Here is a 27,707-nt window from a genome sequence, read left to right as displayed (position 1 = left end):
CTCAGGCTCACAGGCTTCCCTTTCCCCCCCTCTCTTTCTCCTGTGCAGCCACAAATAGGAGATCAGAAGCATCTGCTTTCTGTATTGAACTAAGCAGAGTTTATTGTTACATACAAATTTGAGGACTCTGGTTAGTTTAAATCCTGCTTAATGAACAAGTCAGGATCAGAAATCATGATTTGATCTTAGTTATTTCAATAAATCACAGTTTGGTCTTGTTATGTGTAACGTCAAACCACAGTTTAAAAATGGAAACACCATGCTGAGAGAGTGGGAGAGTGTGCAAGCCTGAGATTTGCCTAGGCTTGTGTTCCTAAACTGTTGTTTAGCATTGTATCTGAGCCCAGACATTTGCTCAGATTTCGGCAGTGAGCCAGGCAGCCTGGTACCAACTACACCTCATACGCAGGCTGCAACCCTACCTCCCTGTTCATCAGCTCTCACTGGTAGTACATGCCCTGGTCACCTCTCGATTAGACTACTGCAATGCGCTCTACGTGGGGTTACCCTTGAAAACGGTCCGGAAACTTCAACTGGTACAGAATGCGGCGGCTCGTTTACTTACAAACAGCCGTCGCCGTGATCATATTACACCAGTATTATTTAATCTACACTGGCTTCCAGTAGTTTTCCGGGCCCAATTCAAGGTGTTGGTGTTAACCTTTAAATCCCTATACGGTTTCGGTCCGGTTTATCTGAAGGAGCACCTCCAGCGTCACCAACTATGCCGCCCGACAAGATCAGCCACGCAGGGCCTTCTCTCAATCCCACCAACAAAAGTGGCTAGGTTGGTGGGGACTAGAGAGAGGGCTTTTTCGGTGGCGGCCCCCACTCTCTGGAATTCCCTCCCGTTCGATCTTCGACATGCCCCTTCCCTGGATACCTTCCGCCGAGCCTTAAAAACTTGGCTGTTTGGTCAGGCCTTTGGGACTATTGGGATGGGCTAATTATATACTCAATGCCCGTTGCTATTTATTACATTTGCTGCTATTTGTCACTGTTGATTATTTGCATTTTATGGTATTTACTGTAATTACTGTATTATTGTATTTTATTGAATTTGTTATGTACGCCGCCTAGAGTGGCTTCGGCCAGATAGGCGGCCTAAAAATTAAATTATTATTATTATTATTATTTGTCCAGTTTTGAGGCACCAGCATTCTTTCTTTCATAACTCAGGTCCTTATTTTTTCAAAAATTTTTTAAAGTAGAGCCAATAGATAAGGTGTGCGAGTGTTGGTTAGTTGGTAAGTTACAAATCATTACATGCGTTATCACTGGGTCTTACTTTCAGGAATATCATAATATCCAAAGGCAGTTGGGGAGTATCTCACACTCGTGTCCCGACAGAATCTAGACCTGGGCATGTAGCTCTCATAGCTGGATTTTATGAAGATGTCAGTGCTGTTGCTAGAGGTAAGCTGATAACCCTTTCATCCAAATAAAATAATTAATTGGTAGGGTTTTAGAATATTTGCCCACTAATTATAAAGGCATTATGGCTTGTATCCTAAAGTAAATTCACTTGTGCCCCTCCCCAAAAGTCTCATTGTGTGGTGGTGACTTCTCCTGAACCAACATGGTGTGGGGTATGGGGGTCAGAGGTCCTCTCAACTTTGTTTAATCCCCCCCTTCAACAGCCCCCACAGTGTTCAGGAGTCCTCTGATCCTTGGAAAGGCTTTACCAGGGGGTACAGGGGGAGGAGGGATGTCAAACTTTCCTTCTTTGAATATCCTTATCTTATCTTTGGATCCAAGCTTATAACACCAAGCTCTGTAAATTTGAAAGTCTAAAACTTGAAAACAAGATTTGTTCTTTGTTGCTAGGTCTCTAAGTTCTGCTGAATTCATTCAAACTTTGTTTCAGCATAGTAGACAATTAGCCTATACTCTTTATTCTGATTTCTAGATGGTATTCAAAAGTTATGGAAGCTTTTGTACATTCAATTTTGCCGTGACTGAACTATTATGAACTTGATTTGAAGGCTAGTCTTCAATGTGCATTGTCTGCAATACATGACATAGAACAGCCTATGCCTGTCTGTTGAGAAGTCCCAGCTTTCAGCTTTAATCATTATCACTTTTGCATATGTATTGGGAATGAGTGAACTTTATTGTTTGTTTAGTGTCTGAGAAAAAGCAAACCAAAGTTGGTTAGTTGTTTAAGCTATTTTTGTGGGAAGCAAGATGGAAAATATATCACACATTGGGTCTTCCCTTAGATTTACGATGGTATTAAAGTAGATAATAGGAATAGTCAAGTCGTTTTTGAAAAGTAAAGAAGTGCTTTGGAGAACTGCTTCATACATGAACATGCTCTACTGATATCACTTCTGTGTTGAGCAGGTTGCATGTATTCTGTAATACGTGCCTGTTTCTCTATTTTTCTGAATGTACATGCTGTAGCCAGCTATGGCTTCCCATTATGTGTATACCTGGTGAAACAGATGTGTGTGAGTGCTCATTAAATGTGGTAGTGCACATTCAGTTCTCCTGAGTATGTGTGCTGCCTTTATATCCCTTAACAGTGGAGTCAACCTGGCTCTATTCCTCTTAGAAAATGCTACAGTAACAGTGTCTCCCTAACAGGATGGAAAGAAAACCCAGTGGAATTTGATTCCATTTTCAATGAAAGTAAATACACTTGGAGCTGGGGAAGTCCAGATATTCTGCCTATGTTTGCTAAAGGTAAGCATGTTCTGGTCTTATCAACGCATCATTTACAATGAATTAAAATTTTGCTACAAAGTGTAATATCCAGAAGTGTTCTGCATGTCATAGAAAAAGCAACTATTTGAGGGATATGCAGATTTGGAAATCACTGTTTGGTTGGTGGTAACACTGCACTGTGTCACAAATACTCTCCTGATGAAGAGTCTCTGTTGCTCAAAGCATGTTGTGGCTTCTTGCTGACATTTCAATAAATATATAGATCTGTTTTCTGCATGTGTTTGAGCATCATTTATCTATAGACAGATGCATTTCTAATTCTGCGTAGACCATGGTAACAGGAGTTTTGCTTCTTTAAAAAAAATGCTATTACTTTAAAAAGTGCACCCTAATATGCAAAGATCCAGAGATCTTGCTGTGTGAACAGAAGGCACTTCCACTTGTGCAGAGGGATTGCCAATTTCCTGCATCCCTAAAATCCTGGCTTGAGAAGGTTGATGGACACTCCAGAGGAGATTTTTGGGGGGTGAGGGGTTGGTGGGGATGGGAATCTCTGCTCACTCATGGGAGGACACAATTGCTTTCTGCTTGTACAGCGGAATCTTGGATCCAAGTCCAAAGGGTTTTTGGCCTCATGACCACAAGAAATATGGCTTCAGTAACTGGCTTTAGTGTTTTCAAAAGGAGAGTGGCCATTATTTCTTGGTTCGTGGTGCACCTCGTGATCTTATGTATTAGGTACAATCTGACCTAATTAGTCTGCAAAGAGCTTTCTAAATCTCCATTTTGCTCTATAACATATTGCAGACTGAACTTCTATTAGCAATGCCTTATTCCCCCCCCCTTCCTCCTCCCTTGTGGGGAAGAATTCCCACTGCATTGCGATTTTTCTATGAGCTGACTTCTCCGCGCTGGTGTTTCTATCGGGGGTTAGAAAAAGTGTGCCTGTTTTCTTGAAAAGTTACAGATGTTCTTCATTTTGCAAAACAATGCATATGAGCCAGTTATAAAAGCGTCTGAATAGAAGCTCATCAGGCTGGCTTTCAGAAGGACAGTAGCTGTGCTATAGAATCCTAAGAGTAGGAATAGCAAGAAATTGGTAGGAGATGGGAATGACAAATCCTTGGGCTGTGTAAATGATGCAGAAGAGCCCTGGGGAGAAGAAAATATGTGCTGCTGTTTTTCCTATGTTTGAAATCCATGAACCAGAATGATGTGATAAACTTCAGTGCATCTTCCCCAATATCATTTTGGAACTGACAAGAAGGGGTTTAAAATATGGTAATAGCTCTAGTTTTCTAGTCTTGTTATTTTTCAGTAATTGAAACTTCTCCCTCTCTTCTTATTCTCTGTTACACCCTCGTATCTTTTGTGTTGTTAGGCTGAGCATATTCTCCTTGGGTTTCTGCAGGAAATTGGGAAGGGAATGTGGCCTTTCTGCTTTATCAGAACAGTGATCCATTTTTTTTCTTTAACCATACTTTTCATGTTTTCTAGAATTGCAGTTATTTAGTTCTGTGCTGTTCCCAGTTGCCATTGGCTTGGGTGGGTTAGTTGGCTAATCAGTGTGTAAAATCAGGGTGTGGCATATTCTACCTTAAAGGGATCACCCAAAGATGTCGCCATATGGCCCAGCTCGGAATTCAGCTCGTTGGAATGGGATCAGCCTGTGTGACTGCTCTTGTCTGCCTGGACAGGGGTTTCTGCAGGCATTGATCTGCATTTTGCTTGACATGGGGAGCCTGCACAGGGTTAAACACTCACCTGGTAGTGACAAGGTGATAAGGAATTCCAAGCAGGCAAGAATAACACTTTAATGTGGGAACCTGTGGTTAAAATGTTAACTACCCACATTGGGGCTGACTGAATTTTTTAAAGGAAATTCTGAAATTCTGAACCAGACAATTCTGAAATTCTGAACCAGTGGTGAGCCATTTGTCCTGCACCTATAGAAAATTGGTGGCTGTAGTTGTGTTAGAACAACAGAAAGTTGTCATATTCTTTGTTGCGTAAAATTAAAATGCAGATACTTATTTCTTGGTATTCCTCAAGCTGTAACATTTGAAGCATTCTTGTATTTAAACACTCACCTGGTAGTGACAACGTTATAAGGAATTTCAAGCAGGCGAGAAGAAAATTTTAATGTGGGAACCTGTAGTTAAAATTTTAACTACCCAAATCGGGGCTGACTGAATTTTTTTAAGATGTTCCATTTTCTTTAAATGTCACTGTTGCTTTAAAGGAGGTGTCTGTATACCTTGTTCTGTTTCCAACCCTTGTACTAACTAAACCATTAGTCAGTTGTCTTTTTTACCTCCACTTCAGTTAAATCACAGGCTGTTCAGAAGACAACACATGAAGTCCTCTCTAGTCAGGTTCTCTCCCACACAGTTATCTTATGGGTTTTAGTGAGGCTTTTACCAGATATCTTCACTTGCATGGACACTATTTCTTCAGGTTAACAGCCAACTGCTGATACACTGACTTCAACTCTCCCAAAGGCTTATGACTGGAGTCTTCCTCTTCCCTTACAGACCTTCTTAGCTTCTGCCTTCATTGATTTCAGCTTTGAGGTGTTGGTCTCTTCCCCTTCATCAGCTGCCTGCTGCCACAAAAAACCTTCCCTCTCCAGACACTGGCCACATTCACACCAGACATTTATTCCACTATTATTCCAATGTATGCAGTAATGGCTTCCCCCAAAGAATTCTTGGAAGTGTAGTTTGTGAAGGGTACTGAGAGTTGTTAGGAGATGTCCTAGTCCCCTCACAGAGCTACAATTCCCAGAGTTTTCTGGGAAGAAGAAATGACTGTTAAACCACTCTGGCAAACTGTAGCTCTGTGAGGAGAATGTGTGTCTCCTAACAACTCTCAGCACCCTTCACAAACTACACTTCCAGTATTCTTTAGGGAAAGCCATGACTGTTCAAAGTGAAATAAATGTCTGGTCTGAATGTGGCCTCTGTTTCTTTTTCTTCTGGCGGTGGCTGCTGCTGCTGCCCTTAGCTCCAGGCTCCAGACTCTTGACTCTCCATGCTTCTGTCTTGTCTGTTCTTTAGTTCCTTGATGAATCTCTTCACACTCTCCCAAAGACTGCCCAATTGCCCCTTAAGCAGTGGTGAGCCATTCTCTACAGTCAGAACCCTCTGACAATCACCCAGTTCTCACTGGAATTCTGAAACCGCATTGGCCCTTAACAAAGGACCAATAAGTTTGAAAAAATGTCCACTAAATAAACCTGTCACATCTTGACCTTTTAGATTCTATTGATTCTTATAAGTTCGGAGTTCTGCTGCCAGCTAGCAATAACTGAAACCTCACAAGTTTGCGTACTCCCCCTTCTCTGCAACAGTATAAGTTTATTTCCTTTTTGGCAGACTGCCACATAAACCCCAGTGCAATGTGCCTGTCTGGCTTCTGTTAGGAGTAAAATACCATTCCCCCCTTCACATGGTTAACTATGTATAATCCAAATCATGATTACAACAAAACAACCTTCTTGTGTTTTGTTTTCTCCTCGTGAAGTTTGTTTCCACCCCTCTTTTCCAGTTCTCAGAAACTACAGAGCATACCAGAGCTCAATAAAAATTCTGTCTTCCTTAGAATTCCACCTTTCTTCCAGTTTTCTTCATATGATAAAGCCCTGTATTTTTATGAACCTTCTCAATATTGCTTTTGGGTTTCATTGTCTTTATCAGTGACATTGTAGGCTTGTTTTTTAAATACTGGTTTTCCTGTATTTTGGTCCTCTTTCAAATGAAAATACATTTTTGATTAAATCAATATCTCTATTGTATCCTGTTAATATTAGTTCAATTACTGGATGAATGGTAATGGAATGCTATGGGAAGATATCATTAAAAATCCAAATAATGCAGGTACTCCAACATAATACATTTGAGACAGTTACATTTGAATCATCAATACAAATCTGCTTTTTCTCTTCTACCTGCTTTATTTTTTTAAAACGTTTTAAAATGGAAATTGTGCTTTTGTTGATACAGAAGCTGATATGCCTTTATAAAGACAGAGACCAAGAAGAATGTTGAGGGGTCATTTTCTTTTTCTTACAGGTGCTTCTGGGGATCACGTTTACACTCATTGTTATAAAGCTGAAAGGGAAGACTTTGGAGCAGAAGATGCCACTGCGCTTGACACTTGGGTTTTTGATCATGTTAAGGTGAATAAAAATCTTTTGTTTTGCATCCCTAGTATGTGATTGACATAGTCTGACTAAAAGTGTATTGTCTCTGCCCACACCGCCCTGTGAGGAATGAGATACATTTTAAATGTGCTTTTGGGGGCTCTTCAGGAATCATTTATTTATTTTATTTATTAATTCGATTTATATACCGCCCCATAGCCGAAGCTCTCTGGGCGGTTCACAACAAGTAAAACATCTGATATACAATTAAAACCACATATCAAGCAATTTAAACATACATTAATAATATCAAAAAGATTAAAAACATATGTATACACATACAAATGCATATTAAATATTAAAAAGCTGAAATACTAAAAATACTAAGATGCTAAAAAGCTAAAAACTGAAACTAAAATGCCTGGGAGAAGAGGAAGGTTTTTTACCTGGCACCGAAAAGATAGTAATGTTGGCGCCAGGCGTACCTCATCAGGAAGAATATTCCATAGTTTGGGGGCCACCACTGAGAAGGCCCTTTTTCTTGTTATCACCTTCCGGGCTTCTCTCTGAGTAGGCACCCGGAGGAGGGCCTTCGATGTGGAGCGGAGTGTATGGGTAGGTTCGTATCGGGAGAGACGTTCCATCAGATATTGTGGCCCCGTGCCGTGCAAGGCTTTATAGGTTAAAACCAGCACCTTGAATTGAGCCCGGAAACATATAGGCAACCAGTGCAAGTGGGCCAGAATCGGTGTTATATGTTCGGACCGCCTGGTCCCAGTTATCAGTCTGGCCACTGCATTCTGCACGAGCTGTAGTTTCTGAACCATCTTCAAGGGCAGCCCCACGTAGAGTGCATTGCAGTAGTCTAATTTAGAGGTTACCATATCTACATAAGCTGTGTTTGCTGATGTTGAGGGTGTATTTTTTTGTTCTGGGCTTTGGCTGCAGTAGACCCTTCTCTTCTGTTGAGAATTTGCACATGCTGGGAATCTATTGATTTCTCCTCCTCCCCCACTTTCTTGGGGCTCCCTCTCTCACATGTCCTCTCCTTTCTCCATAGAAGTTAATGGAGAAAGTTTACAAGATTCTAACTAGGAAACTGTGACAGTAGGATGGAGTCTGCACACTCGCTTACATTGAAGTTGCAAGTATCTTGATAACAACTCCATTAGTTTTTGCTGTAGAAGTGAATGGGGAGCACTTATGAAGAATTTAATAGGCAGAACCTGACTGGGAACAGTTGGGTGGAACATTGACCACTGCATCCAAAGCCCTGCGAGCTCATGCCAGCCAGAGTGGAAGGTAAGGCCGGTGCTGTTACCATCTTTGGTTGCTGCAGAAGCTCCAGGCTGGTGCAGTTGAGGGACTTGCATTAGCTCCCTTTCCAGGAAATGAATCAGCTCTGGATCCAGTGGATCTATGGCCAGCCCTGCTCCACTCCTATGCTGGTTAACCCCAGTGGGAACACTGCTGGTGGTAACATTGGAGGCACTCCATTTTCTGTGGCTGCAGCAGGGGCCTCTTTGTCTGGCTGGCTCTGCTACCAATACTTCCGCCTTACCCTTTCCAGCAATGAGGATCCAGAGGGTTAGGATTGCAACCTAGTTAGCTCTTCTGTATAGATACTGGTTGCATAGCATCGAACAAAAGTTTGGAATTTTAGAAGTTTTGATAGCTTCTTGTGCTCAGGATAATTTTTAACTGACTTTTCTTATCTAGGATTTTTTCAGCTCTGCTAAAAACAATGGAACATTGTTTTCTAAACTGCACGAGCAGAAAATTGTTTTCTTCCTGCACTTATTAGGGATAGACACAAATGGGCATGCTCATCGACCGCATTCAAGGTACAGTGCATTAATATTTGTTTCAAAAGACTATATAAGTTGAGTAAGATCCAGTCAAAGTTAAGCAGTTTTCAACATCATTGGAAGGGAGTTAAACATGTGCCTTGCTTTCCCATTGAAACAATGGAGATTTAAAGATGCATCATTATGATTATCATACTGTTTGTGGGATTTAAAATTTGACTTTAATACTTCTGGTTCGGACTTGTTAATCCCTTTTGACAAATATATTTAAGATGTAATGAGATCTGAAATTATGACTCTTCTAGCTGGGAAAGGGGGCTAATTTACTCATTCATGCCAATACAGTGTTCTGGGCATTTAGTTAACATCTTGTATCATTTGTTGTTATATGCCTTCAATCTTTATATATATATATATATATATATATATATATATATATATATATATATATATATATATATATATATATGGTATTTCTTACCATGAAAACCCTATATATATATATATATACACACACACACACACACACACACATATACAGCACCCGGTATTCCCAGGTGGTCTCCCATCCAAATACTAACCAGGCCTGACCCTGCTTAGCTTCCTAGATCAGATGAGACCAGGTGTATTCAGGGTAGTATGGTCATAGATTCTTTTATCATCGCCTTTCTAAATGTAACGACAGCAAACTTTTTAATGGTTCCCAAATAAAAATTCCCAAATTCAGTCACATGGTCAAGGGAAACGGGTGGTAGGGTTTCAAATATCATGTGATGGAGCAGAAAAGGGAGCAGGGCAGAGACTGCTGTTCAGAAAGGGGGTGGAGAAAAAAGTCCTCTTTTGCAACTGCAGCCCTTTTCATATTTGCAATGGGTGCTACTTTTGCAGCTGTACTTTTTGATCTAGTAGCCATAGGGACTCCAGGGGGCAACTTTTAGCACTTAATTGTGTTTCTAACCAACATCTTAAGTCAGGGGTGGGGAACCTTTGGCCCTCTAGATGTTGCTGAACTACAACTCCCATCATCCCTGTTTGGTAGGGCTGATGGTAGTTGTAGTTGAGCAACATCTGGGGGTACCAAAGGTTCCCTATACTGGTCTTAAAGCAAGAAGGGTGCCTGTGTGTGGGGGGAAGGGGATGCTTCCCCCCCCCGGAATTCTAAATGTAATGGTGGGTTGCCAATGACCTGTAGTAACAATTCAAAGGCCTCTCCTCGAAATATTTCTGTAGACAAAACTTTAAAAACAAAGAGTAATAATTGCTGAAAACCAGTACAAAATAAACAGAATATATATATAAACTTAGCCATACTACCATTGCAGGAGATCTGCCTTAACAAGCTGCCTAAAACTGGGTGATGTAGGGCCTACAGTGTCTTTTCTGGGAAAGATGTTACATAATTGTGGCACTGTGACTGAGAAAACTATGCACTTGGAATTGTTGTTGATCACAAGCTGAATATGAGCCAACAGTGTGATGTGGCTGCAAAAAAGGCAAATGCTATTTTAGTCTGCATTAACAGAAGTATAGTTTCCAAATTGCGTGAAATATTAGTTCCCTCTATTCAGCACTGGTTAGGCCTCATCTTGAATACTGTGTCCAGTTCTGGTCTCCACACTTCAAGAAGGATGCAGACAAACTGGAATGGATTCAGAGGAGGGCAACAAAGATGATCAGGGGACTGGAAACAAAGCCCTATGAGGAGAGAATGAAAGAACTGGGCATCTTTAGCCTGGAGAAGAGAAGACGGAGGGGAGATATGATAGCACTCTTCAAGTACATGAAAGGTTGTCACATAGAGGAGGGCCAGGATCCCTTCTCGATCGTCCCAGACTGCAGGACATGTAATAATGGGCTCAAGTTGCAGGAAGCCAGATTTCGACTGGAGATCAGGAAAAACTTCCTAACTGTTAGAGCCATATGACAATGGAACCAATTACCTAGAGAGGTAGTGGGCTCTCTGACACTAGAGGCATTCAAGAGGCAGCTGGACAGCCATCTGTCGGGAATGCTTTGATTAGTATTCCTGCATTGAGCAGGGGGTTGGACTCGATGGCCTTGTAAGCCCCTTCCAACTCTACTATTCTATGATATCCCAAGCACTCTAAGATCTTACTTCCTGAAAATACTTTAATTTAGGAATGGAGAACCTGTGGTCCTTCCGATGTTTTCAAGATGACAATTCCCATCACCCCTGACTATTGGCCATGCTTGCTACGTTTGATGGGAGTTGACATTCCAGCAACATCTGGGAGGCCCACAGGTTCCCCGTCCCTGCTTTAGGGTCCAGGATGGTTCATATGGGACGTGGAAATTTTTACTGCAAGTCTGAACCACCGTGACAACTCCTACAGAACTGCAGAACTGTAGTTTGATAAATTCCTTTAAAATCCCTCTTAGAACTACAGTTCCCAGGACTCTTTGGGTGTAGAGGCAAAGAGCCACATTACAGTTTAGTATTAGGGATGTGCCAGTGGGGAAAAGAGAGAGAGATCTAAAGAACCATCAGCCAACTTTTCAAATGTTTCCCCAATTGTATTAGGACTGTTTGTCTGTACCATAGGAGATAATTTTTGAAAATTAATTGTGCCTTTGATAATTTGCAAGGGGATATTATTGATATGTAAACTAAATAGAAAACTTTAATCTTTATCCTTTTTAATGTAATATAATTTTTTGCTTAAGTTGGTTGCATTGTAAATCATTCTCCAGCCTAAATTAATTTCTGGATTCATTCGCTGTTATAATCCTGTCAAAACATGCTACTACTTTCTCTCCTGTCTAGGGAATACAAGAACAATATTAGGCAAGTTGATAAAGGGGTAAGAAAAATTGTTTCACTGGTCGAGGATTTTTATGGAAACGATGGCAGCACAGCTTTTATCTTGACTTCTGACCATGGAATGACAGATTGGGGTGAGGAGTTTCAAAACATGACCCTTCTTAGCTACTGATGTGCTGATGAATGCAAGCTTGCCTTTTTACCCCCTGGTTAATCTTTCTCATGTGCTGATTTTGCTCTGAAGAACTGATACAACTTCAGAACATTTCCATCCACTCAATGCCTCTCAGCCTAACCTATCTCACAACCTACCTTGTGAGGTTGAAATGAGAAATAGGAGATCCATGTACATCACTTTTGCTGTCTTTGGAGGAAAGATGAGATAGAAACGTAATAAAATAAAATGAAGCTTTGCACCAGTAGTCCCCATAAATCTGAGAAAACAAATGTGTGTTAATCTGGCACCTAAAAGCAGCTAGCATAGGCGACAATGGTGTCTCTGTGAGGGGAAGTTCTGCACCCAGGGTGCTACAATGCAAAAGATCTTGCTCTGTGGAGGGCCTCTCCTGCAGATTTTAAAGCACAGGGTAATAGTGCAAGCAAACCTTAAAATAATTTGGTCCCAAGCCATATAGAACTTTATAGACCACCTTCAGCACCTTAAACTGGCATTGGTAGCAGGTAGGCAGTGTAGATCTTTCAAGGATGGGTGTCACATGATCCCACTTTGTGGTACTAGTCAACAGCCTGGCTGCTATGTCCTGCAAGGGCAGCCCCATGTGGAGCAGATTGCAGTAATCTAATCAAGAGGTTAACATAAGCCACATGGGTATAGAGTCAATCAAGCTTTGATGAAGAAATGCAGCATTTGACATATTCATGGGACAGGAATGCCTTTAGCACTAAGCTTCATTTGAGGTTCTTGAGTAGATAATGCTAGATGAATGCAAATGTTCTCAAACATAACATTTCATGGTTTATGGCTCCAATGAAGGTATTAGAAGGCCAGCAATTCATTATAAAGTAATTCTGACTTGGTTTTCTCCATATTTTTAGGGACTCATGGGGCCAGTCATCCATCAGAGACTTTAACACCACTAGTGGCTTGGGGAGCAGGCATCAAGTATCCACAGAGAGTCACCTCTCAACAATATGAAGACACATTTTTAAAAGGTAAATAGGATTATATTTATTTATTTATTTATTTATTTTATTTATATACCGCCCTAAGCCTAACGGCTCTCTGTGTGGTGTACATAAAAGGTAACAGCTCAATATATAACTTCAATAAATATAAAAGGCAAAAACAAACAAACAACAACAAAAACCAAACAACATCATAATATAACACTAGTAAAATACAATTAGAAATACACTATAAAAACAGATTAAAATACACTTTAAAATGCCTGGGAGTATAAAAAGGTTTTCACCTGACGCCGAAAAGATAGCAGCGTCGGCGCCAGGCGCACCTCATCAGGGAGACTATTCCACAATTCGGGGGCCACTACCGAAAAGGCCCTAGATCTGGTCACCACCCTCTGAGCTTCTCGATGCGATGGCACTCGGAGGAGGGCCTTAGATGTTGAGCGCAGTGTACGGGTAGGTTCATATTGGGAGAGGCATTCCACCAGGTATTGCGGTCCCATGCCGTGTAAGGCTTTATAGGTCAAAACCAGCACTTTGAATCTAGCCCGGAAACAAATAGGAAGCCAGTGCAGACGAGCCAGAACAGGTGTTATATGAGCGGACCTACTTGTCCGCGTCAACAGTCTGGCCGCTGCATTCTGGACTAGCTGTAGTTTCTGAATTATCTTCAAGGGCAGCCCAACGTAGAGCGCATTGCAGTAGTCCAATCTAGAAGTTACCAGAGCATGAACAACAGGTGAGGTCATCATATGTGCAGATTATGTATTATGTATTTTTCCTCCATGCTTTTAAAATGCAAGAGGTTTTGTATTTTTATATCGGGGGGGTAGTCAACTTGATGCATTCCAGATGCTGTTGGACTCCAACTCCCAACAGACTCAGCCAGCATAGTTTCTAGTCCAGCAACATCTGGAGGCCACCATGTTGGCTTACCCGTTTCACCTTAGTTGCCACAGGTAAGTTGGTGTATTTATCTGAAAACAGGTGAGGAGTGAAGGCATTCTAACAGCCATGCAAGTCACTTTGCCAGGCATATACTGTAAACAGTAGAATGGTGCACATGAAGATAAATATGATAAAATGTAATGAAAAACAATATACTACAGACCATCTGGCGCTTTTCATGTACTTTCTCAGTCTTATTTCATTTATTTATTTTTATATTTATATCCCACCTGTCCTTTAAGGAGCTCAAGGTGGCATACATGGTTCTTCCCTCCATGCTTTATGCTCGCAAAAATACTGTGAGGTAGGTATGACTGCTACCAAGGTCACCCAGTGAACTTCATGGCTGAGTAGGAATTTGAACCTGGTCTCCCAGGTTCTAGTCTGACACTCTTAACCACTACACTATACTGGCATATATCAATATCTAGAAAGTAAGCCAAGTATGATGGCCTTATATTGCTGATGGAGGCTAAGGCTTGAGAGATTCTGGCCTAAGGACAAGATACAAGGCTATTGGCTGCACAGCCATCCTCTTCTCTCCTGGTGAGCAAAATATCAGGAAGTTTTCCATTTACTGTAGTTCCCCCCCCTTTTTTATTTCAACTGGGAAACTATGGTTAAAAGCTTTGGAATAAGCCTAGCCTGTTAACCATAGTTTCCCAGTTGAACTAAGAGGGAAACTGTAATTAATAGCGAAGGGACTGCACGTCTAACCAAAACACTTGTTGGTACCTGCTTATTAAGCTGTGATACGATTGTCCAAACCGTCTCAATGTTTTCTGTGAGTACTTCAAGGTGCTTCTTGAATCCAATCCAAAACTTAGAATCCTAGGATGGTATTCAACTAACACATCCCATCAGCACAAGGATTTCTGCTTGCACAACAGAACGTTTCCCCAGTCTCCTCCCCCTGCACATGCCCCACATCGTCCTCAAATCTGCTCTGGAGGGTTGCGAGAACACCTAGAACAGACTTAATGGGTATTCAGTGGAAGGAGGGGAGAAGTCCCATTGCGCAAGTGGAAATTCTTGCGCTGACAGGACTGCAACTTAGCACTAGGGTTTAATTACAATAAGACCTACACATAATACTTTTCATATACAGATGTTTCCTAAAATAACAAATCTGGGATCATGTGTTCCCTAAGACCAGCACAGATTAACTGTGCAGAGTATCTTTATGCTTCTCTGGCACAGGCAGAGAGTGGCAGTCCTGTCCCTGCCCAGTAGGTATACATTGGGGATAGCAGCAAGGTAGGACCTTCAGGTAGCTTGGTGCATGCACATGAATCTGTCTTCATTTGGTGAATAATTTAATTTTGTCTTTCTTTGATTTTAAAAAAAATAAACATATTTACTGAGCACTTTTGGTAATTTTCTTATATTTCTATTCTGAAACTAAATGTGATTCTCTTTTAGCAGTAAAAGGTGTGTTACGCAACAGAGTAGACTGACAACTCATTACGTATCATATGACTTATTTCCCCCTCAAATCTGTTTACATCAGGTAGACATGTATCACAAGCAGTCTTTTCTTCTCTCTTTATCCTTTTATAGAGTGGAAACTGGAGACCTTAAAGCGGCAAGACGTCAACCAGGTACCCCACAGATGATTAACAGTTCTCTTTCATTTCAGCTCCCGCAAAGACATACAGGTGGAAGAATAATTCAGAACAGTGGCAAAAGCATTTTTCTTTACAGCCAGATATTTGATTTGATTGGTTCCAGTCAACATGGAACTATGTAGGCATAGAGAGATTTTCAATATCCTAATCATGGTGAAGAGATTGGAAGCATGCTGAGCGCTCTCCTCCCATTTCATGGGCAAATCTCTCCCTCCTTTCATACCTGCAGGGCTGTGGAGTCGGTATGCCAGACCTTCGACTCCGACTCCTCTATTTTTCTACTGTCCGACTCCAACTCTGACTCCTTCATAAATGGCAAATGTATATTAACTAGTAATAACAAATTTACTGTAGTAAAATGGTAGCACAAGGCATTTCATCACCACCACGTGAATCCAGAGCTTGGAAAAGTTACTTTTTTAAACTACAACTCCCATCAGCCCCAGGGATCTTGATCTCCTTGTCTCCATAGCAACATTGTCTGCTGAACTCCACAGCATAGGGCCTTTCTTCTTCTCAGCATTATATGAAGTTTTTCCTATGCTGATGTGCATTTTGGTTTTCCTAAAGCAATACAAGGTGTAGGATGTTGTCATCCCTTAAACATGGAAACCTTTATTTTGAAGTACCTAGAGCCTGCTGCAAATTTTTTAATATCACACTTTTTTGCATTGTAACAGATTCTTTCACTTTTAATTTTACTTTGGTCTACAACCTTAAACTGAGAACATTTTTGTTCACAGGCTGATATAGCACCACTGATGGCTTCTCTTATTGGAGTCCCTTTCCCCCTGAACTCTGTGGTAAGACACATGTCAGTTTTTTCTCTTGGTGATGAATGGGCAAGGTTTCATGACTTGTTCGAAATTCCTCCTAGGAATATAACATGTGTAATATACCCAAGTATATATTTTTTACAAATTGGATGCCAAGCAAATTTGCTAAGGAGGGGACCAGAAAATTGTGTATATTGGGAGAAATTTGCAGTAAAATGTGATATGAATTTTCGTGATGATTTTTTTAAAAAACACACAAACTGATGCAATCTGATAAAGTCAGACGAAGACTGGAAAAATGAGGAACTGAAAGAAATCAAAATTAAGATTCATCTATCCCTACTATAGAGCGGTGTATGGCAAGAAACACATTGCATCCCCATCTACATTTTTTGTCAGTAAAGGCTAGGAAACCTATTTGAGGTCAACTAATACAATAGTGGTCCCAAGTGTGGAGCTTTACTTTTTCCTCTTTGGACTGATTGGCTGTCATTCCTTTATACAGGAGAAAGTTAAAGGGTGCAGTCAGAGACAGCACTGGTTTGGGGACTGAATATTTCCCCTACATATAGTGACACTGATGACACCACCTTTTGGAAATTAAGCCTGCTCTAATGAATGTAACTCTATCCTCAGTTCTTTTACTTGAGTTTACTCTCCTGTCTGCTGTTTGTGAAAACTAGATCTGTTTCTGCATTGTACCACTTCATACAGAAGAAAGGGGGCTTACATGATTGATTGTTTCATGGTACAATAATGATAATTACATGCATTGGGGCAAAGATGTGGGTGAGAAAGCATGCCGGAACCACCCCTTTTTTTAAAAAAGTGCTCATATAAAATCATGTGTGCCCCCATCTGCACTCTTAACATGGGACAATCCAGAAATAGATTAATCTCATCAGCTGGAACTATAGTGAGTAAAACCTTTCAAGTACGTTGGGATACTTTAGGATATTCTCATGCTTTTGTCAGCTTAGTGTGCTTGGAAATAGTAGCTTAATCACTGGTGCTCAAGTATGTTTGTATGAGAGGGAGATGGAAGGAGGGGACATGGAATTAGGTGTCTAACTTTTGGCTACTGGCTCACATCTTCATGTGAGGCTCTGCAGTCTCATAAAATTGCATTTCCTCTGTGAATAGGCAGTGCACAGCTTTTCACTTCAAGGTGTTGCAGTGTTCTAGTGCTCACACAAGTAGGATGCTTGAGCCAACACTGAACATTTTGCAAGGAAAGCTGGGGTATGAATATTTTAAGTGAATAAACTTAGAAAGCGGGTTCCCTTGACCCCTCACATGTTCCTTCAGTGCAATATGGGGTTGCAGGATCACATTGGCTACTCCCATCTCCCCAGTGAGCATACTCACTGCTGGCTGCACATTTGACAGCCATGTAAAGGGGCTATCGGCGTGTAGGGCTCCTACGTACAAGAGGGGGGAATCTTGTTGGACCCCAGATGCCCTCTTTCATTGAGGAGTTTTGTGCATGTATGTCAGTATGCACAATGGGCTCTTTCTCACAGTTGGTGACCAGGAGAAGAGTTTGGGGGGAGGGGAAATAATCAGGGTGGGAAACTGAAAGGTGTGATCCTGCTCTCATCAATATGTAATAATTTTGTACTGTGTAGAGTAACAAGTCCTGTTCCCTGACAGAAACCACTACATGCTTATCTAGTCTTTGTGTGGATAAACATGAGTTCTGTTATATTTTTTAAGGGGATTCTACCTCTGGAGTACCTGAACAATACTGCTCATTTTAAAGCAGAGAGCATGATTACGAATGCTGTTCAGATTCTTGAACAATTTAAGGTAAATAAAATGTTGCTGAAATGCTAGCATTGCACATTTATCTAAATACCTGCAATGAAAAACAGCTTACCTATTAAAGCTCTTACAGTACAGAGCACAATCATTAATATGCTTAGCACTGTAATTTAGAATGATGAAAGAATTACCTGTGTATTCCAAGATACTGAATTTGTTAATAAGAAGCAGTGGCATTAGGGAAATGTGGCTTAAATCCCTGCAACTGTTTTTACTGTGACAGCCTCATACTTTTCATTGACTTTAGCATACATGTGAACATTTCTTGATATTTATGGTACTGTATGAGGATGAGGAATTTAATTCCTAAGGGTTAAATTCTGGCTAGCTGGTGTGAATTGTTGCCACTGAAAGCAATGCATTCCAACAGCGGAGTTGAACAGGTCCTGGAACTGAATTCCAGTCTTGTTCACAACTATTGCTGGCAATCCTTAAACTGCTCTGCTGGCATGCGTCCCATTCAAGCAACTGGGACCTGAGTTCCAAGCGTTTACAGAGTTGGGGTTTACATTTCCTCTTCAACTGGCTTTGGAACGTTCCACTTACAATCTGTGCATGCAGCTTCTGGTACATGGAAAATTAAATAGAGAAAGAATTGCTTGGACTTTGGACCTTGAATGTGTTTGAAACCAGGACACTTCAGTGACCACCTGCTCTCATATGTGCCTGTTTACAAGGTCATCAAGGGAGGTCCTCTTATGTGTTCCACTGTCTGAAGTACGTTTGGCTTGAACCAAGGAGGGGGCCTTTTTAGCAGCTATGCTGGACATTGGAACTCCTCCCAAAGATGGCTCACCTTGGTCCCTCTTTAATGACTTTTTGCTGCATTACAAACATTTTCTTTTTTAGGCAGCCCTTTGGGCTGTTAGAGTAAATTTAATTAAAAAAAAATCTGATTGCTCTGGCATACTCTTTAACTAATGCAGTTTCAGTTCATAATTTATCCTGCTGTTACTAATTTATATATATATATATATATATTATTGTTGATTTGTGCCCCGAGTAGACAATGCGTATGTCTCTCATCATAATTGGCCATGCTGGCTGGGGCCAAAGGGAGCTGGATTCCACCAAGAGCTATATCTACATTGGCTAGCCTGGTTTATGCTAAGATTGTTAGCTACCTTGAACGTTTAGGAAGCGTAGGATAGATTTTTTAAAATAAATTAATTAATCTGCATGGAAGGTGAGCAGGTTCAGGTGCAGATTAAGGTGCTGCATCCTACATGAGGGTGGGGCCTATTAGGATGCTGTGTCTCTGGAGATTTGTGCTGTGGGAAATTTATAAGTTGCTGCTGCTGAATCTTATGTTTCTGCTCTAATAGAAGTTTGGAATTTATAGCTGTCCCAGTTACTCCTAGGTGTCCTCTCCCAAAATGTTCTATCAGAACAGAAGATTTCGACTGAATTTGAGAGACTTGTAGCCTACAAAGGCCTATGCTGTGGTGATGATGGTGGAAAACGTTATTTCAGCCATCATTGCATTAGCAAGATGTCGACTGGAGCTTTTTTTGACAGTTGAATGGACTCATTCAGCCTTGTCCTCCTCAGAGTATTTAGGCTTCTTCTCTTGCCTATTGTGACAATTTTGCTTGTAAAATCACTTGCATTGCAATCTAACCTATATACAGCTATTTTTAGTGTTTTGCAGAGTTGACTTATTGCCTGTTATCTGAATTCCTTTTTAACCTAACAATTTATTTTATTCTATTTATTTAAAAGCATTTATATGCCACTTAGTATTTCAAAATTGCTAAGCAGTGTGCAGCCTAAAAGCAAACAACATAACATTAAAATTTTGAAAGCAAAACACAACCTAAAACCAGTAAAAAAAGCAATATAAAAACATACATAAGTATATATAAGTGGGGAAAAACAGAAATTCTGAAGATTCAAACATGTAAAACAGGATCCAATCTTATGAGTCAGAGAAAGCCTGGACAAAAAGGTAAGTCTTCACAAAAGGCCTGAAGCAATTTATGCTGGCTGCTTCACATACAGCAGAGGAAAGGGCATTCCACAGTGCAGGGGCAACAGCTGAAAATTGGTTTTGGGTCACTGCCCTATGATAATCTGTAAAGCGTTCTGCCACAAGTAGAATTTCCCCAGGTGATCTTGATCTTACAGGTCTAACGGGGGCAGGCTCTCTTTCAGGTAACCTGGTCCATATGTTGACAAGTCCTTGAATGTGGCCTGGTAGCTGATCAGCAGCCAGTGCAGTTCCATCAGCACAGGTGTAACATGTACGCATTCAGGTGCTCCACTCAAAACCTGGCCGTACCAACTGCGGTTTCCAGACCAGTCCCAAAGGAAGCCCCACATAGAATGTATTATAGTAATCTGGTAGTGTGGTTACTAACACATTATCACAGTGGCTAAGCTATCCCTGTCCAGAAAAGGGAGTAGTTGGCTTACCAACCTAAGCTGATGATAGGCACTCCTCCCCATGGAGGTCACCTGAGCCTCCAATAACAGAGATGGATCTAGGAGCACCCCTAAACTATACTCGTGTTCCCCTGTCCAGAACTGGTAAACTCCCCAACTCCTAGATCTGGGAACTGCTCACCCACAAAGTCTCCATCTTGCCAGGATTCATTCTAAGTGTATTGGCTCTCATCCAGCCCTCATTTGCATCCAGACACTGGCCAAAACAGTCACAGCCACTCCTGATTCAGATGTTATGGAGAAATAGAGCTGAGTGTCATCAGCATCCTGCTGACACCATGCCCCAAATCTAATGATTGCTGCCAGTGGCTTCAAATAGATATTAAACAGCATTGGGGATAGGATCTTTGGAATCTTGCATCCTACACCTGCTCACATACCCTTGCCTGCCCTGGCTGGTTGATCCTATCTAACAGAAATGGTGGTGTCAAAAACACTAAATGCTTCTCTATTCCGCATGAGACCTCCCTTTTCTCCTAATCTTGGTTCCTGTACTGCTCATCTAATTAAAAAAAATTCTGAATGAGCAGCACACCAAACTCCTGTGCAGGAGTGCCCTAAATCTTTTTTGTTTTCCTTGAATAGGGGATTTTACTTCAAATTGTAGTAACCATTTGCCCCATCAGCTAAACTTTGCCTTTTGTATTATCCATAATTTCTCTCATGGGAAATCCAGTGTGTTTCCCATCTCTCTTATAAGGGCTATTGGAACCAATTCAGAAAATCTTTAAGCCAGGAGGAGCTAAACAGTGTCCCTTCAGATTATTTTTTTAGTACAACTCCCATCATCCCATGACCATCAGCCATGCCGGCTTACAGCTACTGGGAGTCGGAGTCCAACATCATCTGGAGGGCCACAGATGATTGCTTTAAGTCAGGGTTGGGAAGCTCCAGCCCATGGACTAAATATGGTATGACACAGATGCCAATTTAATCCAGGAGACCATTTTTCGCAAACCATGCCCACCTCTCCCACCTCTGATATTATAAAGATGCAGCTGGATTGGCTGTGCAACCGAGTTACACAGCCAGTCCCTGCAGAAAGCAGGTTTAAAGTCACTGCCCATTAGCTGATAGGCAGTGGCATCAAGCCTGCTGATCAGTGGTGCTTGGTATGTTATACCATCCCTGCAATCACTGTGGAACTTGTTCTCTCTCTTTCTCTCTGATTCCATGATGTTGTGCTTTAAAGTTGGCTGATGGATCAATTCAACATTCTTTAGTGCAGGTCTTTCTGGAGGCAGGAAACCCCAGGTTTAAGGTACTAGAAGTATAGTTGGCTTTGTCCATTATGGGATAGAAGGCTGGGGCTGATGTAACGTTAGGTGATCTCTGAAGAAGTTTGGAGCGGGCCACTGGATGACATTGCAGCAGTGCCACTGTGCCTCTCCTCTCCTCTCCTTTCCTCTCCTCTAACTTAGATATGGATTTCCTCCTTCTCCCCCCACATACCCAATGACTGTGATTTAAGGCTGCATTCCTATGCACACTTACCAGGGAATATGCCACACTGAACACTGAAGCTTATATCTGAATAAACATGCCCAGACTGCAAATTTCTAAAAAATATACTGAATACAGAAGGCTGACATTTGTCTCCATATTTTTCGTACTGCATCTCTCTAATGGTATACACTGCTTTTTGTTTAATTTTTTTCATATAAACCTGTTTTTTTTTTTTTGCAGCGTTGATTATTTTTCTCTTGTGTGTGTATTCAGGTTAAGATGGCTCAGAAGAAGAAAACCACATTATCATTCCTGTTTTCACCATTCAAGTAAGGATGTCTTCCATGTCTGCATGTTAAGTGTGTTTCCTTAAAGCAAATCTTATCGCTTTGCTTTCTGTCCTATACCAAAGACGAAGGAACGATGAAAACTGTGACAGAATTGACTGTTTGGGAGCAGTGCTTAGATTGAGGAAACGTAACCCAGCCCTTTAAAATCAGAGCTAGGACAATATATTTTGAGGCCATAATAAGATGGAAATAATTATGACTCGGGGGTGCTGTGAGGACAAATATTCCAAAGTTTGTAAAGTCAGAAACTCCTAAAGCAGACCAGTGGATTACTACCAGCTGCAGTCTATAGCAGTTTACTCCTGACTTTATTATAAACTGCCTGGAAACTAGTAGAAGGTAGACCCATGTTGTTAGTGCAGAAGAATGGCTTGGGGTTGTGGACTAACATACACTGAGCAAGTTGCTCCTTCCTAAACACTCTGTTCTCCTCTAGAGATGAGAGACAAATTATAAGGGAACTGAAATCACTGCAGTGCTATATGGTGCTCCCACTCAGTAACTGACATTTGCTTATGTGTAAGTAACATCTTAATAGCTTTTCCAAATAGTTCACGACATCAGGAATAAGACCATAGTGTAGATATCATCAAATAAAACCACTCTCAGTTAAAACAACTATAGAAATGACCCAGTTCCACCAGATTTCTGTTGGAAGAAGAGGGATTTTGCATCCTCTTTGAAAATTTAATAAAGAGTTTTTTTGACTTCTTCAGGAAGAACGTTCCATGATTTTGGAGCTCTGACTGAAAATGGCTGCTCATTGTTTAGTGTCCTAACATACCGCACAGACAGAGTGGCCAGCCTCAGTGGTTAGTGGGCTTCTTACAGCATATGGTCATATTCATATTAAAAGTTATTCTGATTACATACACTCATTCCTGTGTAGCTGTCATGGTTCCACCCCCCAAAAAAGGAATGATGGGAATTATAGTTTAGTGTGGGTGCTAAGAATTCTCTGTTGCGAAACCTTCAACTCCTTCAGGAAACCACAGTCTGCAGGGTTCTCTGGGGAGAAGAAACAATTTCTAAAGCAGTTTCCCTTTGTTGTGAAAAATATTCCATACATTTAGCACCGGTTCTCCTTTTGCACCTCTCTATATTTCTTTATTGGGAGATTAATATATTCCACCCTCCCCTTAATGCTCTAGTCTAAGGCTTTATGCAAATATATGTGCTTTTGCATTCTTAAGGGGTTAGCAAGTAGAACAGAGAAACTGCAAGGTACAAAATAGTCTCACCCACATATATTCCTGGACACAATGGATAGTGAAGGTGAAACTGTCACAGAATTCACATTCTGGGATGCTAATTCAATTAATGTGTAATGTGCTGACTCCTCACAACTTCCTTCCCCCTCCCCTGAGCTAAGCAAGTTGCCTGCAGAGATTGCAGGCCTCTATTAGTATAAAATCAAGGACAGAGAGATTTTTTGTTACCATTATTCCATAGCGGATGTAGATATATATTACACAAGAGTGTTCCAAGTGTTTCATGTACGTTCTCTCGGTAATTCTTACAATTACCTTGTAAAGCAGATCAGTATTTTATCCCTGCTTTTCAGATGGGGAGTGGAGCTAGGGCTGAATGTTCATAGTGAATGGCTTGCCTCTGGCCCTTTAGTGAGCTCCTCTTGACCAAGATGGGAATTGAATGGGGAACTTCCCTGGTTCAGCACTCTCTCTCTTAACCACTGCACACCTTTAGGCTATGTTGTTTGTTAAGTTTGGTAAAAATCTTAACTTTAAGGGCTAAAGCCTTAAACAGTAGTCCTATCTCTATCTGTTTTTCATTAGGACAGTTAGTGGTGTCCCTCCCCTCCCTTTATGTGCATGCTTAGCCTTTGCAATGTGGAGATAATTTGCTTTAAATTAGTACTTCTGGCAATCTTCCCCTGTTTCCCCATTAAGCTCCTTTTACTCCCAAGTGTCTTGCATCGCATCTTCCAGACCTTGAGGCTAACGCTGCTGTTTCTAGTTCCTGCTGAAGTCTTCTGACTCTGCTGCATTATTGGCCAGAGGAGCTTCTGTAGATCACATGTTTTCCTTCCCTCTTTACTTGACCCTGCCTCTAAGTTTATTTACATGCAAAATACATAAATATGCAAGTGTGCCTTCCCTGTTCTCTCTTCCCAGACTTTTTTTTTAAACCTGCCTTGTTGTCATGAGGGGCTTATGTAATTCATCAGGGTCACCAATTTATAGACATTGAGAAACTTAATTGAATTTTTGTTGCCTTTTTTGTCTTGCAAGCACAGGCTTGCCTGTGTGTATGTGTCTCTTTCCGTATTGCATTTTCAGTTGATTCACTGTTTGTCTATTGTAAATGTTAATATGTATATACTTTCATGTGTAACAAATGCCTCTAGCCTAACAAACATACCATGGCATAAACATGGGTGCAGTAGGGTTACCTTTATCTGATGTCTAAAAAGGTATAGGACAGTGGTTCTCAACGTTTTTTTCTCCATTCCCCCCTTTCACCATTGTTCAGAATCTAATTCCCCCCTTCCCAAGATAGTCTCTCATAGCGTGTTGACGTTTCGCGAGTGACTGTGGTGTTTTTCATGAGAGAAAAATTTCTTAGTTTATATTATGACAGAATTTCTTGGAGCACTTTCTGGTCTTTAAATAATAATCTAATTTTGCAAATGAAAATAATGCTGCATGTTCAAGAATCGATTTTAATCTGTGACATTCAATAAACTTTATTGAATGTCGCAGATTAAATTAAAAACAAACTACAATTTTACAGATTGTACATAATCTACAGGACATCACACTTTGCTGAATAGTGGTCCCAATTCCCCCCCCCTGGAACCCTAAAATTCCCCCCTGGGGGGAATTCCCCCCTTGTTGAGAACCCATGGTATAGAAAGTTGTTACGTTTGTGTATATAAACATGACTCTAGCTGAAACAAAGTACAGTTTTTGCAGGATTGCTTGTCCTCCAAAACACAAGGACAGCGTAATTTAGCAAAGAGAATGAGTCGTATTAATAAACCTTTGACATCATCGTGTATCAGCCTCGGTCTCCAAGAAAGGAAATCCTCCCTACTCTATCTACACTTTCCTCAGACTCTGCAGAATGGCCCAGTTCAGAAGTATATGCACAAGCCTGTGCCCACATGCTCTGATCTCCAGCAACATAGATAGATCAAAGAGAAGCCCCTGTGACTTTCAGGGAAGTCCAACCCCATCCAGAAGTGGTTATCTCCCTAGTTCCAGGACTCAAGAACCTACGACACACAGTACCTCCATCTTGTCTTCATTCAGTTTCAATTTATTGGTCAGCATCCAGCCCATTACTGCTTCCAGGCAACAGCTGAGTGACTGAACTGCCTCTCCTGATTCAGGTGGGATGGAGAGACGGAACTGGATATTGTCAGCATATTGATTACATTACCCTCTACATCCCCTGACGACATACCCTAACGGCTTCATATAGATGTTGAAAAGTATTGGGTACTAGATCAACCCCTACAGAAGCCCACAAGTTTTCTCCCAAGGCGCCAAGCAATAATTCTCCATTGTTACTCTCTGAAATTGCACTTGGAGGAGGGAGGAGAACCATTGTAACCCAGTGCTCCCCTCCCCTGGGGCCGTTCCAGGAGGATACTGTGGTCAACAGAAAGCCACTAAGAGGTCAAGGAGAATTAGCTAGGTTGCACTCCTCCTTTCCAGTCAAAGGCCATCAATCAGGGTGACCAAGGTAGTTTCGCTGCCGTATCCAGGCCTGAAGCTGGATTGAAATGGGCCCAAATAATCAGCTTCTTCCAAGCACACCTGTAAGTGGATTGCTGCCACTCCTTCTCCTCTCTGCACATCCCATGAACCTTAAATTGTTTTTGCAGCTGCCAGTGCAGTGGCAGTGCTGTTGCTCTTTCCCTGTTACTCTCAGAAAGGTGTACTTCCTTAGAGTGAGATGGCCCAGCCCAGGAGAGTGCCTGCAGCACTGCTGCTTTGCTGTGGTGGCCAGAAAGTCTTCTTAAAAATTAGCTAAAGTAACTGTTTTAAAGTAAGCGGGGAAGAGAGGAGGAGGAGGAGGAGGAGGAGGAAGAATAGGGGTAGCAGCAAAACGTTTGTCTCCTCATATTTTAAGGTAAAAGTGGGAAAGAAGGAAAAGCCCTGCTGGAGGTGGAGTCCTGGAAGGCACCTGGTTCAGGGCCCCCTCAAGCCTGGAAGCTTGTGGTCCTTTTAACTGGACATGCTGTGGTTTCAACCTGGGACTTTCTACATGCAAAATATAGGCTCTGTCCCTGAGTAATGGTCCCTCCAATCGTGTAATTCAAGGTGGCCCTGTAGTCAGTCCCCCCAAGGAGGCATTGGCTCCACAAACAACATTTCTGTGTAAGTGCAAATTCAGTTGGGGAGCCTCTGTTACATCCAGTGGTGATTGGTGCCCATTGGGACTAGTAGAGCAGAAGGCAAGAAGGCCAAAGTAGGCAGATCCAGAGCCACTGACGGGTGGAACCAATCAATTATAGTTTTGTCCCCATCCTCCTCCCTGCTACAATCTACAAGGGTTAACATTGAAACTAAGGAGAAAGAAGCTGACAGCCAGTTGAGCCTCACCCCTTGCCCTGGACTGATTGTAAGGAAGAAGGCAGGCAGGTGGGAGCTGGCTGAGAATGTGCTGAGGTTGGTGGGACAGTGTCCTGTTGGCTCAAATGAACAAATCTCCACTGGACCTCTGAATAGGGCCATAGTTGCTGCAGGCTACAGCATTACAATGGTATTGTGAAAGTCCCATTGGGATTCTGCGGAAGTTCTTGCTGAATTCTGAGTGCCCTCATTAAACAGAGGGCTCTTTGATGCACATGAGTCGATTCAGCATATGCTGGGCAAACATGCTATTGCATGTCTCTGAGGCTCTTTTAATGTATGTTTTAAGGAAAGAAGGAACACAGAAACTTGTATGTGTTTAAATAAACATAGATTGCCCCCTTTTTTTCAAAATGCTGATGGATTTTTATTTGGTTTTATGAGGTTCAATGACATCCCCTGCCTCATAAAGAAAACCACAAAAGAGATGGATTTTCTCAAAAGAATAGGAATCATTAACCGAACTGAACTCTCTTTGAGACTATTACAATTCTTCATTTTTATCACAGACTTGGGCTCTGGGTACATTAGCCACTTCAAAAGCAGCGATGAAGACACTCTGCCTTCGACTGAACACACCTCCCTTTCCCACCACTGATTTCAGATCTTTCAGGACTGCTGTATTGGGCCAATCACTGTCTCTGCCTAAGTCTTCAGCAAAGCATTTCGATTGGACACACCTGGAGGGGCAATGGGTTGGCATACCAATCAGTTGCAAAATCTATCTGAAGCTGAATTTTTTAAAAAACCAAAACACTGGAGCTGATACACCCAGGTTTAGAGTAAACTAGTGTCATGTGCGCCCATTTTCAGAAAACAAAAGTGGATATGCACTAGAATCTGCACAACAGAAAGTGTGTCTGGCTGTCAAGCTTTGTTTTTTGTTTTTCATGGGACATATGGATGATGTGGTAGAAATGTTAATTTTGTCAGGTATATTCCTTATGAGAGTTAGTTACATATCCTAAGGGATAATTTACAAGCCTTTGCACAATTAGCACTGATGTTTAGTTACATAATTAATTGTCCTTGCACATGAATGATGATGTTTATATTCTTGAAACTAAGCAGTTTTTTCCTCTTTGTTGATGATCATCCTCTGCAGTTTTAAAGGCTACAATCCCAAGCCTTTTGGG

General features: G+C 41.4%; 1 protein-coding gene and 1 pseudogene across 11 annotated transcripts in view; one reads left to right on the top strand and one right to left on the bottom strand.

Moving 5' to 3' along the window:
• PIGN (phosphatidylinositol glycan anchor biosynthesis class N) overlaps window positions 1–27,707 on the top strand; it is a 123,458-nt gene that overhangs the window by 23,704 nt on the left and 72,047 nt on the right. For 10 of the 11 annotated variants that reach the window (XM_061590228.1, XM_061590237.1, XM_061590254.1 and 7 more), the window contains 10 exons: window positions 1,295–1,416; window positions 2,590–2,688; window positions 6,744–6,850; window positions 8,534–8,658; window positions 11,408–11,538; window positions 12,461–12,577; window positions 15,059–15,099; window positions 15,870–15,929; window positions 17,619–17,711; window positions 21,891–21,946. In XM_061590228.1, coding sequence (XP_061446212.1) covers window positions 1,295–1,416; window positions 2,590–2,688; window positions 6,744–6,850; window positions 8,534–8,658; window positions 11,408–11,538; window positions 12,461–12,577; window positions 15,059–15,099; window positions 15,870–15,929; window positions 17,619–17,711; window positions 21,891–21,946 — 951 coding nt within the window. Of the gene's footprint in view, window positions 1–1,294; window positions 1,417–2,589; window positions 2,689–6,743; window positions 6,851–8,533; window positions 8,659–11,407; window positions 11,539–12,460; window positions 12,578–15,058; window positions 15,100–15,869; window positions 15,930–17,618; window positions 17,712–21,890; window positions 21,947–27,707 lie in introns of those variants that run through there. The other variant, XM_061590261.1, reaches the window with a different exon arrangement.
• Window positions 9,155–9,273, bottom strand: LOC133375744 (5S ribosomal RNA; annotated as a pseudogene).

Source organism: Rhineura floridana, chromosome 1 (assembly GCF_030035675.1).
Source record: "Rhineura floridana isolate rRhiFlo1 chromosome 1, rRhiFlo1.hap2, whole genome shotgun sequence".
Taxonomy (NCBI): domain Eukaryota; kingdom Metazoa; phylum Chordata; class Lepidosauria; order Squamata; family Rhineuridae; genus Rhineura; species Rhineura floridana.
This window is presented reverse-complemented; position numbering and strand designations above follow the sequence as displayed.